A 23,235-nucleotide genomic window follows, 5' to 3' on the forward strand; every position below is an offset into this window, starting at 1 on the left:
GGACATCATACGTTTACCGTATTATATATAATTACTCGCTCTGTAACGAGGGGTCTGGCGTCACGCAGACGCTGTAAAGACACGAGTGATGGCTTGTTTTTAAGTTGTCTTTTATAAGTGAGTGAGATATTTTACAGTTGTTCAAGTGATTAGCGAGAAGATAACGAATGTTTCTTAAGCGTCCGAAAACCCATAATACGAGGATAAATATATAAAGAAGAGTCTGGTAGATTTGAATATTATAAAAAACTCTGATATAATAACACTGCAAAATGTTCGAATACTTTACTTCATTTAAGCCCCCAATTTCCAATGACACTGAAAGAACACAGATTAGTTACGTGTTAACAAACATAGATCTTAATCGTGACCAAGGAAGAAGTAAAGACTATTGTAAAATGTTTTATCCAAATCCTGTTGGGCACACATTCACTTCGGTCCTGTCATATTCACTGCGACCACTGCTTTGGGCTACTTCCGGTTCCGCTGAGTCCATAGAAATATCTACAGTAGGCTGTCTTGATACAATATAAGAGCATGCTGAGGAACGCCACAATGCATTGTTGATACATCCTCAAAATGACTGAAGAAATAAATTGTAAGTATCTCAGAAAAATGTTCCTCAATACACCCCTTTCTTGACATGCGCTTTGTGCCGGAAGTATGACGTCACTTCCTGCTTTACCAGTTCCGCCATGATGATATACGTTGACAGCCAAAAGCAGCTTACAACAAACTGTCATCCTCAGTGTTGCTTCTGTAACGGAAGGAAACATATTTTAACCGAATATTACTAATATAAAATTAATAGCAAAGACGCCTACATTATCCTTCAGTTTGTACTTATACCAGGCCTACTGTAACCTCCATTGTTTGCTATCCATTGTTACAAAAATATTTTCACCTGTTTATTTCAGAACCAAATGTACTTCTTTCAGTTACATTTACACCTCGTCAGTCCGTACACCAGTAGTCTGGACACTCTGATTATCGGACAATTACAGCAATATACACGAGGGGCATCGCTTCGTCTCCACGATTCGATGATAAGATATACATCAATCCGGACGATTTAACTTGTAACGCGACTAAATGAATTAGTTCATAGTTGTAAATGCATGTTTTGTTCAATAAATAAAAATGCTTTTATATATGAGTTTGTATATAGTGCGTCTGTGATGCCATCGCCGAAAACAAACATATTTACTTTGCCATTTCCGGCGTCTTGACGCAAATAAGGAACTTATTGAAGAGCTAACAATGACACTCCTCCATTCGGTGTCGTTCGGCTTTGTGACATATTGTAGAAGCGCAATCAATAATTCTGTTAATAACATCCGCAATTGTTCATATACAATCAAAGCCAGGAAGTTTCAATAGCCGTAGACCGTAGTGTCCGCGCTGTCAATACACCACGTGACCATACCGGGCTTATCCATGGTGCTATTGATTCAACGTGATAATGAGTACAATCATAGTCTAAAAACATATACCAGCCATGAAGATTATGAGCCTTCTTGCGAAGAAGGCCTTTATAGCGACTTTTATAATTCTTATTATTCAATGTGTCATTATTTAAATTTTTAAAAGGGACTAGGCTCGGGATGTATTGGCATTCCCAGCCAGATTGATTGAAGGAGGTCAAATTCAGAACACCGACACCAGAGGATAATCAGTCTTGGTTAACTGCTGAAACTTAGTCCATAGGGCGTATAAGGAATGAAAGTGATTTAATTTAATGAATGGATTACTGTAAAATCCGTGATGGATACACAGTGATGGAGCACACGGATACAATATGTTAAGCCCATTTCCCGTGTCCCTCGCCGTTATATTGTTGGAATATTGCTAAAAGCGGCGAAAAAACATACTCACTTACTCACTCTCTCTAATCTAGACATAGTCCCCTGTGTATTAAGTGGAGATAATTTCAAACAGCTGGATACAAACCCACGCTAAATAATGAGATACAGTAAACTACGGTTATAACGGACTCAAAGGGACTTCTAATTTTAGTTCGTTATAGCCGTAGTTCGTTATAAGCATATATACAGCATAAATACAGCAAATAGTTGGGACCAAAAAGTAAGTTCGTTAGATCCGTCAGTTCGTTATAAGCGTGTTCGTTATAACCGTAGTTTACTGTACGTAATAATTTGTACATCGCTAAAATACAGATATACTGAAAAACGTAGTGTTAGTCACGATAAACACATTTACAGAGTCGTTTCACCAGGCGATTTATTTTCGTGCTATATGATCTTCACGTAATATTATTTTTTATGCATGAGGACCTATGCGTCACTAACGCTGCACACAATTCAAAATGTCAAACGCTTTTTATCATATTTCGCTTGTGGATAACACCATTGAAGGATATATCACATATCTAAAACAGACTTTCAAATAATTTTAGAGACGGTAATGGATAGATATATCAGATGCACATTAATTATTTTAAATATTGATATCACACTAACAAACGCGGGCAGTGTCACATACACCATAAGTACAAGCTGATCAAATACCACCACATCACCAATGTCTAAATATAATTGATTTTGTCCCTTTTAGGATATTAATGAACATATTTGGTCATCATCTGTAAAATGGGAATTTTGTTAACGTTCCAACAATCGTCCGTTGTGTCGAAGTTAAAATGATGCAAAACCACCTTCGGCTTATCCAGATATTCCAAGTCGGTTTTTATGAAGGCGTTGTTAAGCCCATAAACCTAAAACTGACATCTCTGGAGTAGCCTAGTGGATAAAGCGTCTGATCCTCACGCCTAAGACCAGAGTTCGTGTTTCTACATGGGAACGGTGCGTGAAGCACATTTGCGGTATCATCAATCATGATAGGGATGAACCATTACTAAAAGCGGCGTAAAACCCTTCTCATTTACTTACTGTAAATGATGATGGTGATTTCGAGCGCAGTGAGACATCGTTTGTTCGGAGCTCTTTAACCCAATGAAATCCCTAACTCGAGACAAAAGGAGTGCCGATATTGCACCAAAATGCCTATAAGGTTCCTGTCGGGATTATAAAATTCTATCGTCTTAAGCGATATATCGACTTAAATGCGTTCGAGTTAACGATGGGAGACGTATTTACACTGAAGACCCGTTAATATCCATGTGCAAAATACTGCATTCTTCATCACAAGGATCACACATTTATTTTAATGATGTGTACACGCAAAAACATCTTTACTCGAAACATCAGCAACAAAAATTTTAAAACATTTTAAAAAGGCTCATACCTATCGTAATACATAAGGTCATCGGGAGACAGAACTTGAATGGGCAATATCCGGGTCACTTGATTTGCAATCCCAGCATTCTTTGCGGCACTTCCGGATCGTTTAAAGTAGCCAGTATCTACCATTCCAACGCAGTTGGCGTATAACTGCCAGTTTCGCTCCAACCGCCCGTATAGGTCTGTGTTAGCGGAGCGTAGAATGCCAAGAAGGTGGTTGACGTTCTTGCCTGAAAGTAATAAAATGCCAAAGTATAAACACGGTGTTATATAATGCATGAGTTTGGCTTAATGCCGCTTTCAACGGCGTGTCAGATTGATACGAGGATACAAGTGAAGCTTGTATTGTGTTAGCAAGCTCATAATCATAATCACGGCGAATTTAGGATTCTGACACGACTAAGGGAGGCAACTACATAGAGCGAATTGTGGCGCCTTTATCGACTGGTCCACCCATGCCCCGGATTGTAGTTTCTAAACAACCACCATGAACGACACCCGAAAACGAGTTGTCGGCTATGTCATTTTTTAATTTTATTTATTTTATAAAATTGACTCTAAAATTGGTTAAAATAAGAAATCTTCAATTGACTTCACAGATTGTAAACTCTTTAAAGCCGCCAGACTATCCCACCAAACGTGTTAATTGTAAAAGACACATCTCTTTAAGATTTATGTACAAATGACCTATGGTCTTCAAATCTGCAATTGAAACACCATTCTTGTACAAAAATATGATTTGAATTAAGTCACAATGTATGATCGACCAGTTAAGATTTATGTCAGTTGAGTCTAAAGACGCCCGGGGGCACGGGTGGCCCAGTCGTCTAAGGCGCCACAATTCGCTGTGCAGAGTTGCGTCCCTTGGGCATGCCAGAAACCTATGATTCTGGGTTCGAATCCCGGTTCGCCCCGATTATGTTTCTAGGTTTGTCAACACCATACCCGTGCTAGTGGGTTTCACCGAAGTGGCAAACATCTAAGACATGCATCACTTCGGGCTTTCCTCCCACATTAAGCTGACACGCCATGATATGACTGATATACTGTTAAAATCAGCGTTAACCCCAATCACTCACTCACTCACTAAAGACGCCCAAGAGGATGATCTCACATCTCTATGACAACGCAAGACAGATCAGACCTCATGACCTCATCAACAACACCGAGAGTTAGCTCTTAAACCTCTGCTCATACAACGCATGGTAAATGTATGAAAAATTACATTATGATACTTACATATACTGAGCTATAATGAATATAACCTCTACAAAACCTTGTAAAGTCGAAGTCTTGAAGATCAACGAAAATATCGACTTATCCGTCGTCCGAGATAAGCGGTGTAACGATAATAATTTTGCTTGGACAATTACAACGTCTTAAAAATTATCCAGTTATGTAAACGAGGTTGCCTTTCCAAAGATGTATTTTCCATTGAAACTTCTGATTGTTTTATTTACTTAGAAATCATGATGCTAATTTTTTTTTTTCACATAATACTCCTTGCAATTAATTACTCCATTTGTTCTTAAGGCGGCAGGGTAGCCAAATGGTCAAAATGTTCGCTATTCGCGTCGAAAGCCCAGTTCAATTGCCTACGAATGTATAATGTGATAATGCTATAATATTGCTAAAAACAGCGTAAAACATACTCACTCATTAATATTTTCTCACGTATTTGATAAAATCCTTCAAACGAATGACTTCTATATGTTATGTAGGTTGTATAGATTCTGTCTATCACTTCGCACATTGAACTCATCTTGGGAATTGAATCCTGATATTTAGTGTAACGAGCCACCGCTAGACTATCTCGCCAACCAAACAATGAAACCCCTTTTTTAAATTTCTGGTGTATAGTCGTAGCTTTCGAACACCTGATACTTGTTTATTTGTTTGTGACAAACATTTCACGAATACAACACTGTAAGATAAAGTTACACGATATTATTAACATTATATCATTTTTTGAATTTTTTTTTTTTTCTAAAAAATACAATATAAGCGACAAAACCATTTTACAAAATCATACGAAATCTCTTCTAAAAACAGTCCGTTGTATACCACGGTACAATTTAAACACTGTATTAAAACACTGTATGCCCTTCAACCCCTCACCGACTTCGATGTGGACACTATCCAGCGCCACATGACTGTAACCTACAGCGATTAAAAGATATTTTAAAACAAATAACAGCAAATTCTTAGAGCTGTCGTTTCTTTAGTGTTTATTCAATAATGAAAAAAATCACACCAAAAGATCTATTGCATGCTCAGCTAAAAGTATCAAACACTTCCGTAACATCTTAAATTAGTTATTTTTTCCTTTGAAACGATAATGCTCAGAGTCTACAAGAATTGCAGTCCGCTACCATGTATTCATAATGTTCCTCCTAGACGGACATAGTTACAATATTGACACACTCTTCCCAATTGTCCTCGACTATGAAGTCAATATTGACCCAGTGAAGCGTCAATTATGGTTCTATGCTTACGGTCAACCGCCATGTGCATCCTTGCTCAATATATTAATCCTATATTTACACGAACTGGATGTAGCCGCGTTGCTATGCTCGCTGCACACTTCTCTATATACTATACAATAGAGTCATGACATACCGACTAATGACGTACAACAACAGTTCTATGTTAATCCCTGCCAGTGAACATATACCTTGCAGGCTCCTACTCCGCGGACCGAAGACCGGAACAGGTTAAATCTTCACAACTATTTTTTTTGCTTGAAAAAAATGATATACACCAATATATATAATTAATGTATATTAATAGATTTTTGCCGCTAAGGGACCAACCTGTAAGAAACGTACAATTGAATTTTCCCTACACATTTTTAATCCACCACGCATGTCCAGTGAATACTAGTATATCTCATCTCAAGGCCGCCTCCGTGGTCTAGTGGTGGAGCGTCCGCCCGGAGCGGTCACGTCATACCAAAAGATGTTAAAAGATGGTACTTGTTGTTACCCTGTCTGGCGCTCGGTATTGGTGGCTAAAACAAGGACTGGTCGGCTCGGGGTCAGTATACTGTGTCTGAGTGGGGTATTCATGTTAAACTTCGGCATGGTATCTCAGTGGGCTTGCACTATATATCGGCAGCAACTACACACAAACACACACACACACACACACACACACACACACACACACACACACACACACACACACACGCACGCACTCACACATGCACGCACGCACGCACGCACACGTTGGAAAAGAGATTTGGTCGTGTTTGTAAATATTACGTATTTAAACCCAAGTCTTAATTTGGATGAAATATTCGCCTTTAAAGGGGATTTGTAATATCCGGTAATGAGGGAAAAAATAAACCGATGTATTAAAATGCATTTTACAATTTGAAGATTAACAAAATACGTTTTGGATGACTTGATTCAAACTTGCTGGGATTGCTATTTCCTCCGATCCAAGAGCCCCTTTAAGACTAGTTTCAATCAGATAAGAGTGTATTATTCGTATTATTGCATGTATGCCACTGTATTGCTGGTTATATCGTCGGCTGAATAGTGCCATCTACTGCGCATACGATATTTCAATGTAAATAATATCAGTTTATATAAACGGCGAAATTAGTCTATCGAGCCTCTGTTATATAATATTTCACGTGTATTCCGTGATAAAGAGGTATGTGTGTCGCAGTTTATTCTTGACGTATTCATCATAATGTAGATACTGAAGTATGAAAATGTAAATATTTACTTGTAAACATTCTCATTCACTCACTCTTTGTTTTTTTTTGTCTTTCGAAACGCGACCGCCTCCGTGGTCTTGTGGTAGAGCGTTCGCCCGGAGAACGGAAGGTCCGGAGTTCGATCCCCGGCCGCGTCATACCAAAAGACGTTAAAAGATGGTACTTGTTGTTACCCTGTCTGGCGCTCGGCATTAAGGGTCTAAAACAAGGACTGGTCGGCTCGGAGTCAGTATACTGTGTCTGAGTGGGGTATTCATGTTAAACTGCGGCATGGTATCTCAGTGAGCTAGCACTATAAATCGGCATCAGTCCGGACTAGTACAAGCAGCCACACACACACACGTGCATGAAAGTCGCTATATAATTGCAATAATCTTGGACGCGACGTTAAACCCCATTTCACCTCACCTCACCTTTCAAAACGCCCTCGATTAAACATACCTGTAATTCTGGATAAAGACATGAATCCTCGAAGTGGGTTTTCCCCACATGGGTGGGCGGGGCACACGGAGAAGAGACACAGATAGATGAAGAATACCTTCCCTAGATCTTTCTTCCTCACCATTCTTCTATACGACAGTAGCCCTGAAAGAATAACCACTTTCATCAGACAGTGACACATTTAGACTCTCTTCCTTAAAGGATCCGGATGACGAAGGATGAAGGCCGTTTTTGTCCAACTGGAAATGACAACTTTAAACATTGTAATAATGGTATTAACATAATCAGACGAATTCAAATAGTAGACAATTAGCCTTTCTTTGTTTTCAGGTGTTCTTCTCGCGAACACCTGGTATCATCACTTTTTGATAACATAAACACATGGTCATGATAAAGTCGGAATCGTACAATCGACTCTGCTTTTAGCATATATTTTTTTATAGCCATAGAAAGGGTTTTGTCGCTTTTATTTACACGTGCAAATTTGACACTTCTGGCATAAGATTGGCTAAAATGAATGAAAGGCCGATGTTCAAGAGTGAGTGAGTGAGTGAGTTGGGTTTAACGCCGCTTTTAACAGTATTCCAGTAATATCGCGGCTTGTCAGCTTAATGTGGGAGGAAAGCCCGAAGTGATGCAGGTCAAAGACGTATACCACTTCGGTGAAACCCACGAGCAAGGGTATGGTGCTGACAAACCTTCGAACCCACAATCATAGGTGTTTACCCCCCCCCCCCCCCCCCCCCCCCCCTCTCAAGAGATAACTAAAGGAAATACAAAGACAAGATGATTATGTACTATTATGTTTGTACTGTGGCTATCCAAATATCCAAAGGTAATTTGCTTTGGGAGTCAATCTTTAACAATTGCTCCATTAAAACCTTTTAAATCAGCATTTTGGACATATTTTAGCCTCATCTATACATTTACTGATGTTATTAGATAATTTAAGTCCGAAACATACAAATCTCGACACGTTCTCGTTCATATGAAAACAGCTGATACTTTTCATAACAATTTCTAAAACAGTTATATTTCTTAAATTCTGCAGACCTTTAGGGTCAAAATGAGCCATCATCCGAACTTGTCCTTTATTGGCCAAACAAAAAATATGTGAACATTATTTCATCCTGCACATCATACAATATCGCATGACATATCTTTGACACCACCCTCTTGTCTCGTTTCTCATCAAACAAACGCGATCAAATAAATATTATTTGACAGACAGCGGTAGCCCAAGGGAGCTCGTATTGGATCCTAGATCTCCTGGAGATCCAACCTCGGATTGCCGCCTGGAGGCTGGCCTCTTGATGAGGCTCGGGAGAACTTTAATATATGCAGCTTTATGTAAATGACTCTGTAATTTGCATAAATGAATGATAATTAGTGTTATCAAGTTAATAAATATACCATGGGGAAGAGTTTCGATATTCATTTGGGACACATTGGTAATCAATATATACTGAGATGGCGTTGAGTGAATCTTACGATAAGTCCATAACTATTAGTGGGGCACGGGTGGCCCAGTTGTCTAAGGCGCCGCGATTCGCTGTGCAGAGTTGCGTCCCCTGGACACGCCAGAAACCTATGATTATGGGTTCGAATCCCGGTTCCTCCTGATTATGTTTCTAGGTTTGGCAGCACCAAACCTGTGCTCGTGGGTTTCACCGAAGTGGTAAACGTCTGAGACCAGCATCACTTCGGGCTTTCCTCCCACATCAAGCTGACACGCCGTGATATAACTTGAATAATGTTAAAAGCGGCGTTAAACCCACCTCACTCACTCACTCACCCATAACTATTGTTGTGATAAATGTGTCACACTTGTACCCCGCCTCCGCATAGTTGTCGGTGTAGAGTACGATACAACTATTATTATTGTAATAATGGTGGAATATTATTGCAAATGAACATGTTTTAATACAAATGGCTCAAACGATTGCAGGATTAAAGTAGTGGTCGTAGTTTCTAAATGATTAAGGGTGAGTGAGTGAGTGAGTATTGTTTTACGCCGCTTTTAGCAATATTTCAACAATATCACGGCGGGGGACACCAGAAATGGGCTTCACACATTGTACCCATGTCGGGAATCGAACCCGGGTCTTCGGCGTGACGAGCGAATGCTTTAACCACTAGACTACCCGACCGCCCCTAAATGATTAAGGGGGAGGTTGGGAAGCCTAGTGGTCAAAGTGTTCGCTCGTCACGCCGAAGGCCAGGATTCGATTCACTCAAGAACTGCTCTTGTATGAGGGAATTAATTGGAGCTGATGTTCTATCAAAATTGCGAATCTTCAGAGAGCAAAGTTCATCACCCCACATAAAGGTAGTCGACCGGTTCTACTTTCCGGCTGCCAGGGGCGGTGGGGTAGCCTAGTGGCTAAAGCGTTTGCTCGTCATACCGAAGACCCGGGTTCGATTCCCCACATGGGTTCAATGCGTCCCCCGTCGTGTTGTTGCTGGGATATTGCTAAAAGCGGCGTAAAACTTACTCACACAGCGCCAGGCGTCTTCCCGAGGCAAGAGAGTTAACTGACTATAAAAGTCCAGTTTCCACCCTTGCCTAACTTGGCTGGAATTCCTTGTCTCGATCGTAGTGCCACCAGTGGCTATTTCGAGTTATGTCCCTTCTAAGCCTCTCCTTTGGACCAATCAGATTCCACCTCTCGTATCACTTGCATTTGCTTTTAACAAAATGGCGGCGCCAAGTCAAGACGATCTGATCGATTATCAAGATCTATATTGTGTGATAAAACGGGTCTCACATCGCGAAGTACATTAAATAACGCGAGCAATTTGATTTTTAAATCATGAAAAGATTGGGAAAATATCTGTTGACAACGAGTTGGCGGTGCACATTCTTTGCAAATCCTGCAATCGACCGATATCTTCATTACAGTTTAAGAACCGGATTTCGATTTCGTAGCACGATTTTGATTGGACTATGCATAAAATCGTTAGTCCAACCAAAATGTAACTCCATAATACCAGCCTAGTTCGGCAAGGGTGGAAACTGGACTTTTAAAGTCAGTTTACTCTCTTGCCTCGGGAAGATGAGCGCCAGGTTGTCACACACTAGGAAATGTGTAGGAGGCGGATCAAGGAAAGATGTGGCACAACGGGAGATCACATCTCAGCTACTTCCGACCACCGACGTCTACCTGGAAACCGTCCGGTTAAACGAGTGTCCGGATTGAAGAGTCACTGGTATGTACTGTTATACCTAGTATACATCGACTTCCCAGCAGTAATCGCCCGTGAAGATGGGGTTTCCGGTTAAACAGGGCCGGGTTAACGAGGTATCACTGTATATAATGAGTGAATACTTTCGGTTGGTTTATTTGTTGTTTAACACCACACTCAGCAATATTCAAGCTATATGACGGCGGTCTGTAAATAGTCGAGACTGGACCAGATATTCCAGTGGTTATTATCACGAGCATCAATCCACGCAATTGGGATCGATGACATGTATCAACCAAGTCAGCGAGCCTGACCACCCGATCCCGTTAGTCGCCTTTTACGACAAGTATGGGTTGCTGAAGACCTCTTCTACCCCGGAATCTTCACGGGTCAAATACTTTCGGAACAAACTACTGATATTTTTATCCGTTTTACCCTTGTGTTTACCTAGCCCGATTCATGTCACCGAAGTCCAAAACACGATAACGTAACAGCACTCTGGTGATTGTAATGGCTGCCATTAAAGGCAGCTGTCCCTTTCATGTCTCCCGATATGACACGAGACCTATAAAAAAAATAATTCGTGTTTTCCGCCCCCTACAACCATATACTGACTTTTATCGCTTGTGTGGGAGAGTCTTGCTTTGTTTCGTAGTCTCATCATGCCGTGAAGACACCTTATATAACCATTTATTACCGGAAGTCATTAGGCACCGTAAATGGGGCTATCTGTAACCAATGGTCACACCGGTTTCTGATTGGATGGGATATTGAGAACATAATTATCACTTTACGCTTCAGTTTGAATATAAACTTACATTAATACCGAATATTATGCAGATTGGTTATTAGACTCTTTCCCAGTCAGCCAAAAAAATTAGTAAAAATACATTTACGTGATGTTATTTAAATAAGTTTGCAAACCGGTTTTAATGACTGGCGAAACCGGAATGCGAATGAAGGGAAATGTGAAAGGTTAAATTCGGCCCATAATAAAGAGACACTTCAAAAAGGGCGTCACACTTTCATCTGTGCTGGGATGCATAGCCAGGATGCAACCCAAGAAATGAAATACGCCGTTTATAGATTTTAGAGCGACCATAATCGTAAGTTATGGCGGCGACAATTAAGCGGAATATCCGCTAAAGAAGCACTATGGCCGTTATAGCGATTGCCATTCATTGAGAATCACATGTGATTGGCCGACATTGAAGGATTGGGGTTGACATTTAAATACTTTCACTTATTCCGGAAAGAACACAGAAATAGGACAACTATTTTGTCTCAAATATCTGGGTCGTCTGTCTTATCATGAATAATCCACTATTAGGGACCGACCGTTTGATAATTGCTCCAGAAAATACCAGAAAACAGCTGTCTCAGGTTCTTTAAAAAAGAAAATTGCGGGCTAAACTTGCTTGTTGTAATGTCACAAAGTGTTCGTCAATTAAAGCGACAAAACCATTTCCATAATAATAAATCTCTGCTCAAAGCAGAGTCCATTACGATTCTGACTGTATATTAAACATGTGTTTACGAATCACTATCAAATAGTGATGATAGGGTGTTTACGAAAAAGTGAACATATCCTGCCCTACCGGTGGCACCCGTCACAAACACATGCAAAGGGAAGTCAATTGTTCACCTGAAAAATTGCACGAGAACAAATGAAACAAGTCAAAACAGAGAATTGCTTCGGACATATTTTTTTTCAATGATGCGTCATTTTTTAGCGTCCACCACACGTGTACCTTAAAATATTTTGAAAGTTTTTGAAGACCTTGAAATTTGTAACCCTATTAAACAACTTTTGGGTCATACAAAAAATGACCTTTGAAATCTTCGTGGAAAGAGCATGCTCGATTGTACCTCAAAACATTATGAAATGTCTGGAACAAAAGACCGAAGCTGCTGGAAAATTGCTCGACATAAAGGGAAAGTTGACCATTGCAAAGTTTGAGTCATACCTCTTGTCTTGTGCAGAGTGTGTGTCAATCTGAATCTTTATACATGGCTATGAAACAAGTTTCTAGTTAAGGTGGATACACCAGTGGAAGGAACTGGCTATTTGGTGGTCATTGAACGATATCAGATCATCGACAGACCAGAAGCTTAAGTTAAACCTCTTTGCCAAATTATTTTGTTTTGACTTTGCCAATCCGAGCAGAATTTCCGATTCATGTGCATAAAAAAAACAGATTAGCAAGAAGGGGAGCACAATTGTTGTCCATATGCATGCCTACTTCTTGCCTAACTGTCTTACCCGCAACTTGTACACAGATGATATCAACGAGGAAGTATTATTTCAGATACTGTTTTCTCAGTAAATTTCAGATGTCATTTGTTTTTAGGTTTGACGAATTGCAGTGGACCTCTGACAATTGACATGTAATTGTGTCTATGGCCTCCGCGTTAAGCAACAAATGTCCCTTGGATCAAGGAATGAGGTTCTCATTTTTGTTTTTATGTGGGATAGTGGTTTACAAAATTGATAAATGAAATGTTTTGACAGAATTGAACATGATTCTTTTCTGAGATTGCAAACATTCAAGTAAATCCTTGGAGTTTTTGAATGTCCACATGGAATTAATTCCTCTTGTCTTAAATACTTTCTGTGAATATAATAGTACTAAGGATAATGGTTTATGTTTGAGACAGGGATTTGGTGGTACATTTGCCGGACCCAGCAACATATCTCTCTTTATGGAGCTTTTGAGGTTTTATGGTCAATTGCAAGTCAAAAGTTGATAGTACTGATGCATGGTTTGGGCAGATCTCTTCCTCAGTTAACATACTTGCCTTATATGTGGCACAATTTATTTATCATTTAACTGAAGCATTTATCCATGACATAAGCTTATGACATAAAAACATGTATGTCATACCCCAATGACATAAGTATGCAAATTAGATATGCAAATTAGATAACCGGAAGTGGGACTTTTTTCGCCGCTGCACGTGAGTAGGTGTTTACAAACAACATGGATACCTTTGATGTTGGAGACATTATTTCAATTATTCTGAAAAAGTCTGTTCAAGTATTTTGTTTAAAATAATCCGAGGAAGTTTTTTTCTCAGCGAAGGAATATGCCATAAAGGAGTTAAGAGGTTGTTTATTTTGGTTTACACGGCTATGGAAAACATGTATCACTACGCACGATCTATACGTAAGATTTCGACAAGTTGCTGATGTTAATGTTTAATGCAATTATTCCTTAATTGGGAAGCAAAAATGTGAAAATGATAAATAGAATTCATTACTCGTGTTGTTTTAATATGGGAAATATCAACCTCGTCCCGTTAATCGGTATTTGCCTCGCCATAGGCTCGGCAAATACCGATTAACTAAGACTCGGTTGATATTTCCCATATTAAAAACAATCGTGATGATTCCTCTATATACCAAGCATATCAAGTTCTTTGATCAAACAGTTAATATAGTGATGCTTAAAGATAATAGTTATATTATTTGAGATCCTAACAGTAGGAACCACTACCAACTTTTCATGTAGTGCAGTCACATTAACCATAGTGTAACCATCCCAAATACTTTACAAATACATGTTTACTATCCATGAACAACTTGAGACTGTAGTCTAACATATGCATTTCAAAACCCATCGGAATGATCCACGCCAAGACTGGCTTCAGTGGGTGAAAATATATGCATTGATCTTTGTGTAAAAAGGGTAAATCCGCTGCTGAATTAAGCTCCAAAGGATCGTATTACAAGTACCTGAAGAATCAACCTTCATTTGAAAATCATCCGTTACTCTCAAAATCAATAGTTTTCCTATATTAAAGTTCAAACTGGTCGATGGCTCAATATTACCTATGTCAATTTTATATTTCATTCACTGTGAGAGCTGAGTTTCATAATTTATTTAGTTCTGTGCGTGAGTTGGGTTTAACGCCGCTTTTAACAGTATTCCAGTTATATTGCGGCGTATCAGCTTAATGTGGGAGGAAAGCCCGAAGTGATGCAGGTCTCAGACGTTTACCACTTCAGTGAAACCCACGAGCACGGGTATGGTGCTGACGAACCTAGAAACATAATTGGGGCGATCCGGGATTCGAACCCACAATCATAGATTTCTTGCGTGCCCAAGGGACGCAACTCTGCACAGCGAATCGCGGCGCCTTAGGCGACTGTGTCACCCGTGCTCCCTATTTAGTTCTGCGGCGTATCACCAACAGCTATACATAATCTCATAAATACAAAATATCTTAAGTTTCCAAATTCATTTAAGAAACTTTTGACCATTAACATCATACGGAATGAAACATCCCCTCTAAATTCCTTAATCACGTGCATAATTCAATTTGTAAAATTTAATGCATGTTCTATTTTCATTATTCCTGTATTGTATATAATTGTATCTCATGTAACCACCGTGGTTTCTCTCGAGAAAATGATGAGTTGATGAAAAGATTGTCCGGATGTTGAGGACGAGTTATCTTTCTTTGCCTATTCTCTACGCCACATTCGTCACCTATCGCCCATTTCCGTAACCTGCAAGAAGACCCGTCCCCCTTTCGATGAGTGTTATGTGCGAAAATACGACAAACCAATCAGAATGCGCGTATGATTTCAAGTTCTTCGTCAAAGAATCCCTCAGAAATAATTTTTGATTTTACATATGTCTTGCAACTAAAAATATACCCAGGACACAGTTAAATGTGTTCAATCGTACCGTATAATTCCGCATGTCCCGATGTGCTTTAAATTGCATCTGAAATATATATAATATATGGGGAAATATATGTGAACCATTACGCAACGAGTTGACAATTGTTTTAGGTATGCCCGTTTGCGCAAAGACGGAACCCGGTCGCAAAAATGGCCATGATAGGGGCACGAGTCGCTATTCGGCTTGTCCCGGAATAACACGAGTTGGTCACGAATGTCTACGGCATTGTTGCTCAGATTCTGTTTAAATCACTGTTTACTAGGAAAACAAAAAGTAAACGACAAGCGCGGAAATGCTAGTAAACAATTCGGGAAACAATTTGCGTTTGCTAGATAAACTTTAGTCAATTCAATGTAACTTTTGTTGTAAACGCATCAGCAAAAGATCTATTTACATGCTTTTACGATAACAGTCAACATGCTGAGTATGTTCCTCTGGATCAGCGTCTGAACGACCTGTTGACCTTATCATCATGAAAATAAGCTTGTGGTATTTGTGGCTAGTGATATCTTTTTGTCATTATTCATTTGTTAAGTATCCCTCGAAGGTCGCCAGAAAGTAGTGGTCCATTACTTCAAAAGGATTACCGACCACAAAGACGCACATTTCAGCAGAAGCAATGTGAACCGATAATTACACGTCTCTCTTTACCGAATTTGTTTTTCTATTTTTTTTCGAATCAATACTCTTTGCTTTATTTATTACATTGTATTTTTAAGGTGTGTGACTTTTGACAATAGTATTTGCTGGTAAAAGCAATATGTGACGTTTCTGGATCTTGTCTGTCTCAAGGTCAAAGTATACGTTCGTGACAACTACCGATTGGCGTTAATTTGTCATATGGGATCTTTTAAGTTTTTTATAAATATGTTTGCGGAAAAATAATTTCAAATTAGGGATTCGTTGGTGAGTGGTTGTCCGGAATAACGGGTTCCGGTATGGACAGGTAAGGAGTGACAAACACGCATATTAACACTCATAATCTAAAGGTAACATCTCAGATTTATAACTGTCAAAGTGTTAATACTCTAGAGGATACTAGGTATCCCAGGAAGACAAGGACAAATTGAGTGTAGCTTTGCACGGAAACAATCAATATTGCTTTGTCGTTTATGACTGCTGATTAATAATGTTAATAAAATATAAATATCAACATTGGCCGCCACATCTCGCGGTAATGGTAATAGTGACATTCGGACGTTGACGTAGCTTTCTCAGCCCGACACTGTACACCAATGATAATATTTTTCTGAAATTGGCACAGAGAGAGAGAGAGAGAGAGGGAGAGAGAGAGAGAGAGAGAGAGACAGAGAAAGAGAGACAGAGAGAGAAAGAGAGGGAGACAGAGGAGAGAGAGACAGAAAGAGAGATGGGAGAGAGAGAGAGAGAGAGAGAGAGAGAGAGAGAGAGAGAGAGACGCAATAGTGTTGCATTGTACTTGAACATTGGAAAAGAGATCATTAAAAATGAATGAAATGGAGTCTTTGGTCGTGTTTGTATATTTTCCGTATTTAAACCTAAGGCTTAATTTGGATGAAATATTCGCCATAAAAGGTGATTTTAGGCCGTGGTCTTAAATATGTAATATCCGGTCATGAGGGAAACAATTAACCGATGTATTAAAATGCATTTTACAATTTGAAGATTAAGAGAGAGAGATGTACGATAAGTGGAGTATTTAATGAACTTTGATAATCTCTACACTGCCAAGCCTTCAGTGGATTTAGTATTTGCTCGGAAAGCGGAAAGTCGGCGGTTCGACCCCCAGAGAAAGAGAAATGTACGATTAGTGGAGTATTTAATGTACTTTGATAATCTCTACACTGCCAAACCTTCAGTGGATTTAGTGTTTGCTCGGAAAGCGGAAGGTCGGCGGTTCGACCCCCAGAGAAAGAAAGATGTACGATAAGTGTAGTATTTAATGTACTTTGATAATCTCTACACTGCCAAGCCTTTAGTGGAGTGAGTGTTTGCTCGGAAAGCGGAAGGTCGTTGGTTCGATCCCCACCCGCATCATTCCAAAACGGTACTTGTTTTCCGCCTGACGCTCGGCTTTAATGGGATGAAACAAGAACTGGTCGGCTCGGACTCCGTATCATGTGTCTGAGAGGGGCATTCATGTTAAACTGCGATATGGTATCTCATTGGGCTAGCACCATAAGACCAGCATTAGTCCGGACGAGTACAAGCAGCCAAACACAGACATCCACTCGCTTACGTCGCTATGTAAGTGCAATGATCTTTCACATGACGTTAAACCCCATTTCCCCACACATCACATATCCTTTGGGATACATTTCTTAATGAGGCTGACGTAGTGGTCAGATAAAAGACGGACTTTGTCCAGCTGCACATAAGAGGCATCATTAGTCCACTATTAGGAGAGCAACAACGGAAGGTCAGTTTGTGAATGAGGATCAGATTGAAGTGGCCACGCACATCGAGGAAAGCCTACCGAAAACAGGAAATATGAATCCGTCTCATAAAAACTCCAACCATATCAATGGATACCGATGAAAAGAAAAAAGGCAACGTATCGCAATATTGCCACAAAACTACTACCTATAATTGCGACTTCATGTATTTGAGCACCGCATTTAAACGCACATAAAGTTAATGAATCAGATCGATGTCAAAATAGAAAAGTAACATTAACTGTTTTTTTTATAGGTATTGAACATATTTATTCACAAGAAATGAACGGGATTGGGGGACAAGTTCTTCCAACTTAGATTGCCCTCTCCCCGGTATTTACAAAAAATTTACAATTTCAATTTTAATATATATGCATACTGTTTTCGAACAATCATAAGTCTATTCCTCAAGTTCTTCAATTTTGACACAACACTGTTCGACTGTACTCTGAAAATGACCATTCGTGACCAACTCGTGTTATTCCGGGACAAGCCGAATAGCGATTCGTGCCCCTCTCATAGCCATTTTTGCGACTGGGTTCCGTCTTAGCGCAAACGGGCATACCTAAAACAATTGTCAACTCGTTGCGTAATGGTTCACATATATTTCCCCATATATTATAATATTTCAGATGCAATTTAAAGCACATCGGGACATGCGGAATTATACAGTATGATTGAACACATTTAACTGTGCCTTGGGTATATTTTTAGATGCAAGACATATGTAAAATCAAAAATTATTTCTGAGGGATTCTTTGACGAAGAACTCGAAATCATACGCGCATTCTGATTGGTTTGTCGTATTTTCGCACATAATATTCATCGATAGGGGGACAAGTCTTCTTGCAGGTTACGGAAAGGGGCGAGTGCTGACGAATGGAAAATGACTACTGGTTACGAAATAGCTTCATGCCAAAATGGGAGGTCACAAAATGTGGTGTGTGAAACATATACGCAGGGAGATGACTGGTGCCTACGGTGGGGTTGGGGGTAGGGTTTTGGGGTGGGGGTGGCGGTGGGGGTGGGGGAGGGGGTGGGATATGCTCACATCTCAGCAGCACCTGGTGTCATCACTATTTGATACACATTGTCCCTTGACACACATGCTCATGATAAAGTCGGCGTCGTACAATCGATTCTACTTTTGGCACAGATTTCACATGAATATAGAAAAGGTTTTGTCGCTTATATTTCATGGAAGATTTACCATAAATCTACATGGTTGAATACTTATATAGATCTTCAGCCACCAATGCTTGCCGTAAAAGGCGGCTATGCTTGACGTAAGAAGCGACTAACAGTCGGGTGGTCAGGCTCTCTGACTTGGTTGATACATGTCAGCGTGTCCCCATCGGGTGGATCGATGCTCATGATGTCAATCACTGGATTTTCTGGTCCAGACTCGATTATTTACAGAGCGCCGTCATATAGCTGGAATATTGCTGAGTGCGGCGTTAAACAACAAACAAACAAACAAACAAACAAACAAACAAACTTCTTTGAACAGGAGCGTACATTGCAATTTGCGGTATCTGGTATCTTCACTGTGGTATCGTTGCTATCTGATAGTGATTCATAAACACATGCTCATCACATAGTCGAAATCGTACAGTCGACTCTGCTCTTGGCAGAGATTTCATACAAATATGAAAAGGGTTTGTCGCTTTAGTAACTAAAACAACAGTCCCCCGATATCCCCAATTGTACATTTATTGACGAAACCAAATAACTCACTTAAGAGGTGATGTCAGGTTGTGTAGTTGATAGAGCGAGACAATGATCGTAAGAATGGCATCTATCTCCAGAACTACATGCATCTGACACGCCTTGAACTGAATACTGTTCAAAGCGTTATTGAACTGCAAAGGACTCACTCATAAAACAACTATTATTACTCCCATAAGTACAAGAGTCACTGACTATTCGCTTGGAATGACATCACCCTGTAATACTCATTCACAAGACAAAAATCTAATTTCGCAAAGAACCAATTTCCATTCGGGTGATCGACTCCAAAAAATATCAACTGGACATGATTTAGTTACGCAGAATGCACTCGAACTATTCGCATAATACATGATACGCTAACCTTTTTGCGAGCACCAAGTATCAACACCATTCATAGCGTATAAAACGTCAACGCCAGAAAATAACATAAGACTGCCGAAAAAGATTCCATTGGGCGTAAAGGCAAAATAGTAGTGACGGATCACTGAAAATCAACGATGATACTTGGTGACCAACTCGTGTTATTCCGGGACAAGCCGAATAGCGACTCGTGCCCCTCTCGCGGCCATTTTTGCAACCGGGTTCCGTCTTAGCGAAAACGGGCATACCTAAAACAATTGTCAACTCGTTGCGTAATGGTTCACATATATTTCCCCATATATCATATATATTTCAGATGCAATTAAAAGCACATCAGGACATGCGAAATTATACAGTTTGATTGAACAAATTTAACTGTGTCTTGGGTATATTTTTAGATGCAAGACATATGTAAAAACAGAAATTATTTCTGAGGGATTCTTTGACAAAGAACTTGAAATCATACGCGCATTCTGATTGGTATGTCGTATTTTCGCACATAACATTCATCGATAGGGGGGCGAGTCTTCTTGCAGTTTACGGAATGGGGCGAGTACTGACGAATGACTTGGTGTTTGCAAAAGGGGAAAAAAAGCGACAAAACGCTTTCCATGTTCATACGCTATCTCTGCCAAAGTCAGTAAAAACGGCAAGCATATCCTGCTCCACCTGTAGACAGATGCTTATGATATCGGAATCGTACACTAGTGCTCCTTGCCCCGACACCTTGCGACATTTGTCATCTACACTACTGCTTTATCTGTACTGGACGTTCTTTATGCCCTTATGGGAATTGGTGTGGTGTTGCTACCTTGTTGCTGTTCGATTCTCAAATCGATACAATGCGTGTAGCCCATTCTGTCCAGATACTGCTGGAATTGTGCTTAAAACCGTGTAAACTCATACTCACTCTCCTTGGAATTAATGGAGAACACAACCTCACTCTGATCAAGTATTTTACACAATGTTGAACCATGCAAATTATTGATCAATTTACGCTATGTACAGTTTTACAACTTACATACCAACCTTGTATGCCCGTGTGGGTTCTTTAGTCAGGTTACGGGACAGCATATTCAAGAACATGTTAAAACCATGAGTCAATTTATTGTCAGAAGGAGGAATATGCATTCAATGGACACATGATTTCCTTCAGTCGACTTGGGAAAGCCATCAGTCTTTCTAAATGAATAGGAACGAGCCTTATATTCTATCTTTCAAACCAGAAACATTCTTTAGATATTATCCTATATAATAAATTAGAAATATGTTACCGCTATTAATATAATATTTGGTTTAGATTATCTCAACTTGAATACCCAGAAACCAATGGGATGTCAGTATTTTTACAGCAGTTCCTTTTTAACATGTTTCACGAGAAAGATTTAAATTATTTAATTATAATTATCTATAACAGAATGTTATATTTGAGGTTAAGCTGTCCTCGTTTATTTTTCAGAACATTAATGTCAAAAAGATGACGGAGTGAATTTTTTATCAGATACGCGGATTCAGCTAGTTTCAGAAGAACGGAAATATTGACCTTCCTCGGTTACATAAAATTACAGGTATTCATAGAACGGCAATGCCGTAACTTTCTCTTAAACAAACTCTTCCTCGTGGCTCTGTCGAGTATCAAGCCGTGGATGCAAACGGTTGTTTCATTGTATATGGTTCGTTAATGATTATGCAAAAGGGTTAAAAGGTTTCAGGATATAAATGTAGCTACAACATGCTTATTAAAACAATGTGTTTATGTGTACCCACTTCCTTCGAATACAAACTATCACTTTATTAATATTGATGTAATGCATGGCTATCGTCAGGGTTACATGCACTTTAATGTCAAATTAAAACCCCATTGATATAACCTCTCTATTTTCAGTCACGGAAAACATTTAATACCACTTATCGCCAACCGCATTCAGTCGTAGCTTTAATTCCAAGCCACTGAATGAAATATTTGCAGCCCTATCGATATGTATTATACCATGTACAATAGAGCACTAGCAAGCACAAGCAAGATCACGCCGGGGAAGATATCACGATCGGTAAAGTTTCAATGAATCCTAAACCGATGACGCGGACTTTGCTAACATTCATGCCAGAAATAGTTTATGAATGTCCATGGTGATGCTTTCGATATATAATAGGATATGAAAGCCATTGACGACTGCTCATTCTTTATAGCACGTTCATGGATGCCATGATGGTAAGTGATCTTAACCAGTCTTACAAGCAGGTATTAAATGTAAAAGTTTTGAAAAGAAAGTCGGTTAGTGATTTTCTTCCCATATTGGATGATGTTTAGGAAAGGACTAAACCAGCTGAAGACCTTTAACTATAAAACTAAACTCAAATGTGTCGTTCGAATCTCAGTCATAATCGTACATGTTGACGAGGCTTAACCCCACCCCCATCCCCGCAAAAAAACCACACACCCCCCCCCCCCCCCCCCCCCAAAAAAAAAAATTTTATAAAAAAAATAAATAAAAAAAAATGAAGCCATATGCGTAAGTACCAATTGAAACGTTCATACAAACATATGATCAAATGAAAAACTCACTAAACATTTATGCGTTTGTTAACCAGATACATAAATGTCCAAACAATATTTCAAAAGTTCTGATTTAAAAAGTACCTTTAAGGTTTCTGGAGTTGTGTGGAGAAGGGCTATCTACACGTTACGGATTCCATTGATGCCCGATCGGAAGCTTGTCATCCGATCATAGTTGACTGTTTCCCAGCTATCATCTTCTAGATAGTGCCGGGTCTCTCTACATCTATATAATGCCTCTACCTCCGCCTCACACTACAACCAAAACCCGCGCAGTGGGGGCGTACTGAGCATCACGTGCAGGTGGTGTTAACCACACGATGTAGACACACAGGTCATTATTCCACACCGACCTCAAACGAATAGGCGCCGTCTAGGATTATTGGTCGTGCAAGCTAAGTATATGCTGGGAGCGTGACTGAATTGATTTGTGGTGATTGTTCACTAGTACTGCAGCCCCTGTCATCACGATTTTGAGCTGTATATCTACTTTGTATTCACAAACCATCCCCCATGCCTGTGAATAATGCGAACGATGAGGTCAGCCAAATGCCTGCAAGACAATATATATCATGCGTGGGATGGTTTCAAACAATACCAACACACCCTTTATTGAAACACGGTCATATTGAGAATATTGGGTGTTAAAATGTTGCTTTGCTTTGGCGTTGAATATCATAGGAGGGCTGTTCCTTTCGTGGTTGCGTTGATGAGGCAACACTTTGCATTTTATTCAGTTGCGTTGATAAGACGACACTGATAATTTGTCGCCAAAAGACACCAATTCCAAATATTAAAAAAAATCTTCTATTTTTGATGGATGACAAAATAAATGGATTCAAATTAAAAAAAATCAAACAAATATCTA

General features: G+C 39.6%; 1 protein-coding gene across 1 annotated transcript in view; it reads right to left on the reverse strand.

Annotated features, from left to right (window-relative positions):
- Positions 1-270: 270 nt before the first annotated feature.
- LOC124119366 overlaps positions 271-23,235 on the reverse strand; it is an 89,653-nt gene continuing 66,688 nt past the window's right edge. Inside the window, exons 2-4 of the mRNA XM_046481852.2 lie at positions 7,429-7,572; positions 3,265-3,490; positions 271-757 (exon numbers count right to left, since the gene is read on the reverse strand). Coding sequence (XP_046337808.1) covers positions 727-757; positions 3,265-3,490; positions 7,429-7,572 — 401 coding nt within the window. The 3' untranslated portion in view covers positions 271-726. The remainder of the gene's footprint in view (positions 758-3,264; positions 3,491-7,428; positions 7,573-23,235) is intronic.

Source organism: Haliotis rufescens, unplaced genomic scaffold (genome assembly GCF_023055435.1).
Source record: "Haliotis rufescens isolate VD_foot unplaced genomic scaffold, xgHalRufe1.0.p SCAF_38, whole genome shotgun sequence".
Classification (NCBI taxonomy): Eukaryota; Metazoa; Mollusca; class Gastropoda; order Lepetellida; family Haliotidae; genus Haliotis; species Haliotis rufescens.